This window comes from Nerophis lumbriciformis, linkage group LG34 (assembly GCF_033978685.3).
Source record: "Nerophis lumbriciformis linkage group LG34, RoL_Nlum_v2.1, whole genome shotgun sequence".
NCBI lineage: Eukaryota > Metazoa > Chordata > Actinopteri > Syngnathiformes > Syngnathidae > Nerophis > Nerophis lumbriciformis.
In genome coordinates, this window is record NC_084581.2 from 3,470,993 (window position 1) to 3,478,152 (window position 7,160).

At 41.2% G+C, this 7,160-nt stretch overlaps 1 protein-coding gene across 5 annotated transcripts in view; it reads left to right on the top strand.

Annotated features, from left to right (window-relative positions):
* LOC133576133 (pleckstrin homology domain-containing family G member 3-like) overlaps window positions 1-6,743 on the top strand; it is a 40,005-nt gene extending 33,262 nt beyond the window's left edge. For all 5 annotated transcript variants that reach the window (XM_072912230.1, XM_072912227.1, XM_072912228.1 and 2 more), the window contains 3 exons: window positions 1,073-1,144; window positions 1,304-2,489; window positions 5,087-6,743. In XM_072912230.1, the coding sequence (XP_072768331.1) occupies window positions 1,073-1,144; window positions 1,304-2,489; window positions 5,087-5,781 (1,953 nt within the window). In that variant the 3' untranslated portion in view covers window positions 5,782-6,743. The remainder of the gene's footprint in view (window positions 1-1,072; window positions 1,145-1,303; window positions 2,490-5,086) is intronic.
* Window positions 6,744-7,160: the final 417 nt, after the last annotated feature.

Here is a 7,160-nt window from a genome sequence, read left to right on the forward strand (position 1 = left end):
TGCCGAAAGACATTGCGTTGTAACATTACCACATTTTGTTTTTGAATGTTATTTCATATTTTTTAATATGTATATTTTTGGACATTTTGTGTTAGTTTTGCAGTTGTTCTTTATTGGTTTGGTTCATTTCTTGAAACTGAAATGGTTTTCTTAAAACTGTCAGATCATTTGTGTAAATAACCTGGATGGTTCAAGCGGTAGAAAGTGGATGGATGCCTGATTCAGAACAACATCAAAGGTCACTTACAAAAGCACATAAAAATAGAGTCATGTTTCAAAACGGTTGTCATAGACGTATTAATTGTCACTTGATCACTTTGCATTGTGTAAAGACTGTAAGTGAAAATGTTGACATGTTTTATCATTATGTCATTTAAATATTCATCATGTCCACCTCTGTTTTACTGCAATCCTTCATTGTAAATTTTAGTTTGCTATTTTTTTGTCTAGATTACACAATACAATTCTGTATCAAAGTAGAAACAAAATAAATTATTTTACGGTAAGAGTAGCCTCCAAGGTTTGACATTGCACATTGCACACATACTGTCAAGGAAGTTGTAACATGTTTATTCTCACACATAACCTTAATCAATCAAAACATGTTTACAACATAATATACTGTAATATAAACACACTGATATGTACCTACATTGCTACTGGATTTTTTACTGGACAGCACCTGTCAGGTGTTTGATCACATTGCGTGTGAAACTCCTTCGTTAAAGTTCTACTTTGACCTGACTGTCAATGACTGCCATTAATTGATCCAATTTTTAAGAGATTCATACATGATATTCATGCTATGATGTTTTTGAGTCAGTGTAGCAATTGAACATTGTTTTGTGATAATTACAATAAAAGGATTTTCTTCTCATGATGTTTTGGACACAACAACTATTAGATTGCCAATCACTTCACATCAACACCGACTATTCATTGGGAAAACTGTAAGCTGACTGTAATCTTTGTCAAATTACAAAATCATCGAGGGATGGAATATGTTTTTATTTATATATTTTGAAATCTAGTTGTAAGAAAGTAAGTAATTTGATTGTGTGACTGCTTGAAGGAGAAAGGCTTGTCCTTCAAGCAAGAAGGTGGATTTGGAGGTGAGACAGGAAACGACGCAGCTGCTGAGCAGGTAAACCAAAGTTCCTTCCAATAAGCACACATTAGAATTCCGATTGCATCAATATTATTTATCATTATTAATAATATGTATATATTATTAATACACAACCCTTCTCTTCTGATGTCAGCCTCTTGTTCTTAAGGTTCTGTTCATATCTTTCCTTTTTAGATGTCCACAAACGATCTGCTAGCAGAGGAAGTGTTGAAATCTTTACGTTCTCCTCATTCCCGCACTTTGAGGGAGGAACTGAGACGAGAAGAAGTTCCTGGAGGCGTAGAGGAACCACCTTCGCAATGTAAGCCTTCAAGTAGCGGTGAGTCCTCCGAAGACGAGGACAGCGACCGCAGTGGCAGCATCCTTCCTTCATCTGTGTTGGACAAAGCGGGCGTCATAGCTCAGCACTTCAGCAGCATCAAGAGAAGTGTTCCTGTCCAAGATGACGTCTTCTTAGTTGCGGCTCTTCCGCGGTCGTCCGGGACGACTGAACCCACCAGGCCATCGTTACAGCTCAACAGCATTGGCTCTGATGTGAGCGACGTCACGGCCTCTACAGATATGACCCTCTACTCTCCTCGTGGTGACGTGGAACGAGCCGTCCTGCGGAGACGAGACTCCATTCTCTCTAGTCAGGATCAGCTTCTTATTGGCAAGATCAAGACTTACTATGATAACCGGGACGCCAACTTCGACCTTCAGCGCAGGGAGAGCCTAACGTACATCCCAGCAGGCCTGGTCAAAACCTCAGTCAGTCGCTTAAATAGCACTGAGTCTATCTCTTTACCCTCTGTAGTAGACCAGCCTTCCCTGGAACTATATTCACCCTCGGGTGCCCATGATCACAGGTTTTCCACCGACTGCTTGGATGCTCAGAGTAAGGAAGATCCTAAAGGTTCCCGGTTGACCACAAGAGCATTCTCAACATCCGGATCTCAAAGCGTAGAAGACTTCAGACCTTCCTCTGAAATGGTCCAAATCTGGCAGGTGATGGAGCAGCAGCTCGGCGAGACATCCTCCCTTTCTGACACTCCAAGCAGAAGACATCAGAAGGAGGGTGGAGCTTCGGACATCTGCGCTGTCACGAAAATGTCATCCGTTCCTTCACACCTCAAGGTCAAAACCAACCAAACGACCCACACAGGAAGTCTGACCAATGCTCCCATCGTCCTCCCAGCTGAGGTCCCTCAGGTCGTGGGAAAAACAGCGGACGAGGACGACAAAGCGGAGAGCAAGGTCCGCCATCTTGCTCGTCAGTTCAGCCAGCGGATCAAAATGGTCAACCCTCTTGTCCGAAAACAAAATAACAGTAGCCTGACAAGCAGGAAGAAGTTGGCCCGCGTTGACGAGGAAAGTTCAGGTAAAAATTACACTCTTAAAACCTTTTGATTTGCATAGCTGATTATTAGCTTGAATGCAGAAGCTGAGCTTTGTGGTTCTCCACAATCTTCTGAACTCCGAACAACAAGCATTTAATCTTTAATGTTTTGAAGCGGAAATCTCTCTGCTCATTGCGTCTTCTCTATGTGCTGTCCCGCCTCCTCCACGCAGATCGTGAGGCGGGGTAGGAGCAGCGCTCACTTGTCACAAAGTCACTTAGGCCCGAACGTAAACTAAGCAGTGACGTAGCAAGTGAGGTCCCAATTCTTAGAAAAGATTACAAAACTCTACCCATTGTTGCTTCATTTCAAGGGTGTAGTGGTAGTGGGTGAGGGCTAGTGGTAGTGGGTGAGGGCGGAACATTGGGATTAGGCCCAAGTTAATGGACTGTTGTCTGTTTGGTCAAGCTGGCCAGGAAGTTTCCAATTGATTTGGGGTATGTGGGAGAAGGTTTCTACCACTGCAGGGTTTCTTAGCACAAACAGTTCATTTTTCATTGTTGCTCAGTTTCTTTTGAGCAGTGTCTTCCTTGCCAGATACAAAAAGTTGTTCCATCGATAATAACATTGTTTGCCACTCAGTGCAGCAAATGCACATTTCTGTTAACATAGCTTGACTCCAAGCTCTACATTTACGCCACCAAGTCATGCCAATCCTGACTCTTTCACTCCCATCCGCTCCAACCTTTCAGCCTCGCTTTGTGCCTGATCAACTTCTATAACCACTAGTTTGTCCTCAGTATATTCAGCTTTAAAAAGATAAGGTTGCGAATCATTATTGTCCAAAAATAGTCCTCTTTGTCGTCTAAGATTAGCAAACACACACGTTTGTTATCGGAAGTAGGAAGTCTGTTTCAAAGAGCACTGAAATCAATGCGCCCAGGTAAATTAGTTTTGGTAATCCTTAACATGACCAAAATACAGTACATTTTGTACACATTACATAATGTTATGAATGTGTATGTTACTACATTATATACATACTTTTAGCATATATTGTACATACAATGTTGATGGAGGGCTTTGAATGTTAACACAAGGGACTCATTAGCCGCACCTTACAAGTGTTTTTTAAATCTTTAGAATGCCAAAAAAAATAAAAAAAATACATATGTGTTCTTGTCTCTCATAATAATTGTGAATGATTGGCAATATTCCAAAAAAGTGCAGTTCCCATTTAAGGTCTTAGCTGTTTTTTTAGTGTTATTGAGGGCACAGTTGGTTATTGTTGCTATTAAGGTCTCAGGTGTTTCTTGGTACTATTTAGATTTTAGCTGGTTTTTGGTGCTATTTAGATCTTAGCTGTTTTTTTGGTGTTACTAAGGTCTTAGGTGTTTTTTGGTGCTATTTAGATCCAAGCTGCCTTTTGGTAATAAGTTCTCATTTGTTTTTTGGTGCTATCTCGATCTTACAGTGTAGCTGTTCTTTGGTGTTATTAAGGTCCCAGATGGTTTTTGGTGCTATTAAGATCTCAGGTAGTTTTGGTGTTATTAAGGTACTTATACCTCACACATGTACTTATGCCTCACATGTACTTATACAGTAGTTATACCTCACGCATGTCGTTTTACCTCACATGCGTAGTTATACCTCACACGTGTACTTATACCACACGTGTAGTTATACCTCCTCATAAGTTGCTAACAATAAATATTTATTAGAAAACTTAGAAGTACTGTTAACATCCATCTTCTATCGCTTGTCCCGTTTGGGGTAACAGGGGCGCTGGAGCCTATCCCAGCTGCTGGACAAGTCGCCGCCTCATCACAGGGCCAACACAGACAGAAAACATTCACGCTCATATTCACACACTAGGGCCGATTTAGTGTTGCCAATCAACCTATCCCCAGGTGCATGTCTTTGGAGGTGGGAGGAAGCCGGAGTTAAAGTACCAATGATTGTCACACACACACTAGGTGTGGTGAAATTTGTCCTCTGCATTTGACCAATCCCCTTGTTCACCCCATAATTTTTGGTGATTTAACCCCCCAATTCCAACCTTTGATGCTGAGTGCCAAGCAGGGTCCCATTTTTATAATCTTTGGTATGACTCAGCCGGTGTTTGAACTCACAAGCTACGGATCTCAGGGCGGACACTCTAACCATAAGGCCACTGAGTAGGTTACGGGGAGAAAAACTCCACACAGAAAGATCCTGAGCCCAGGATCGAACCCAGGACCTTCATATTGTGAGGCTCAGGCACTAACCCCTGTGGGACCGTGCTGCCCACATTGTTAACAATACTTGTTTATTAGCCCATCTACTAGTAGGGTCAATAAAAATGTTTTTTGGTATTTATGTCATTTGCATGGCTAACATTAAATGTTAGCTTATTTACTAGCATTGTTAAAAGTACCTGTTTATTAAATAATTTACTAGTATGGTTCATTATAAATGTTAATTTTTAGTTTATGTAATTCACATGGTTAACAATAAATGTTAGCTTATTTACTAGTATCGTAAATATTACATTTTCATTAGATCATTTACTAGTATTTGTTAATAATAATTATTTATTAGTTTATGTTTTAGTCTGGCTAATGTATTGATTTGCTAACACTTATTAATTGTTTGGCAGGTCAACCCAACACAGTTTTCCCTATGGGTCCTTTTAATCCGGTCCGGTCTGTGAGTCCGGGTGGAACTTGCCCTCGCAGTCCTATTGAAGGTTTCAACTGGCCAGACGTGCGAGAACTGCGGTCCAAGTACTCTGACCAGAGCGTCTCCACTTCGCAGCAAATGTCTGATCTTGGCCCTCAGCGACGTTCCTGCTCCTCTTCTAGCGCGGCTCTTAGCGAGAAGTCGTTCAACAAGCAGACTACCATCGGCCACGAGTCCTGCAAACAAATCCACAGAAGAAATTCTCTGGACCCTAGGTTTATCACAGCCCACCGGAGTAAGATGACAGAGCTTCAAGGCCGCCTGGACGCTAACGGCACCGACAGCGACGACTGTGTCGCAGCAGAGGTCTCGCTAGAAACACCAACTGATGATCTCATCGTCACCAAGACACTTTTACCAGAAGAAGAAGCAGCGAGCAAAGATGAAGACATGAAAGCTTACGTGCAGATCCGCTCACCGACCAGCCGAGAGAAAATCTCCATCTTGGCCGTCATGGACCGCTGCCGGGTCTACAAGGAGTCTGATGAGTACAAGCAGAGGAGCAAGTCAATCAATTCCTTCAGTGACGGCCCTCCAAGTGTGAACGCCGCCTCAGAACCAAAGAACACGGTGAGGAGTCTCACACTTAAGTTCCAGAACCTCAACTCCTAAAATCATTCCTGGAACCAATCATGTTTTTCCTCTTGTTGCCGACATGTGACGTGTCACCGTGTCACCGTGTCACCATCTGGACAGTGTCTCCAGGACAACAGCAACTATTCACAAAGAAAATATGTTATTGTCATATGCAAATTATATGTAAATTTGATAACTTTCCTCTTTTGACTTTGCTGTAATGTTCGTCCACAAAATGTATCCTACCCTATGTATTTATACTATACATTCTATATGTATACAGTACATGTATACCATACGATAGATGTATTTATTATATATTTGTACTATACAGTATATTTATACCATACCCTACATGTTTATAGTACCATACATTATATATTTATACTATATGTATTTGTACCTTACAGTATACAGTACATTTATACTATATAATAGAGGTTTATAGTATCCTAAACTATGTATTTGTATAATATAGTCTACACTATATTTATACTATATAATAGATTTTACAGTACAGTAGATCCCACCTATTTTGCAAGCATTTCTTTTTTCTGCTTTAAATTGTAAGTATATTTTTAATGTAAACTTGAGTAGATAGTTGTTTGATGGCACTATCTGCAGGGTAAAAACTGCTGCAGTTAAACGTCCAACAGAGGGTGCTGTCTCATGAGTCAATTGAGTAAATGAGTAAATGCTTTAAGAAGACAACGTTTTTTTTAAGTGCAATACTCTATGGCTGTTAATGTTTCTTAACTGGGGTATTACAGGATCAAAAGTACATGTTTTTTATAGGGGTACCATATATTTAATTTTTGTTGTTGGTTTTTTTGCTGTTTTTTTACCTTTTTTGCCACTTGCCGGGCTCTTGGAATAGATTATAACCCCAGCAATTATCAAAACTCTATTGTACGTAAATACTCCATTCTAAAGTATGTATTCATACATCATGGATCATGGGTATATGTGTATATTTATTTGACAAATTAAACACTGACTTTGCTCCACAAGTGCTCCACATGTGAATGACGTCGCTGAAGCTCGTGCACGCAAAACGCTAAGCTAAAAAAAAGCACAGGTGGCTCCGCACGTGTGACGTCACAGAAATGTGCAGCGACTGAAGGGCGCGTCCCCGTTTTCTGGCGACGCATCCCTGCGTGCGTGCGTGTGAGCGCGTGCGTATTTTGCAGCAGGTTGGTGGAACGCTTTCGTCACCCCGGAAATAACGCTGCCTTCACAACAAAAGCCCAGGCATTTGTACGGTGTAGCGTGGTCGTGAAGCAGATTAATGTGCTCATTTTAGCTTCTCGTTTACTTTTGTCAGGAAGCTTCGTAGATTAGTTGCTGGATTGGTTGCGAGAAGGACGAACTGCGCCCATCACCCTGACATATTAACAACCTTTTCGTCTGAGCGT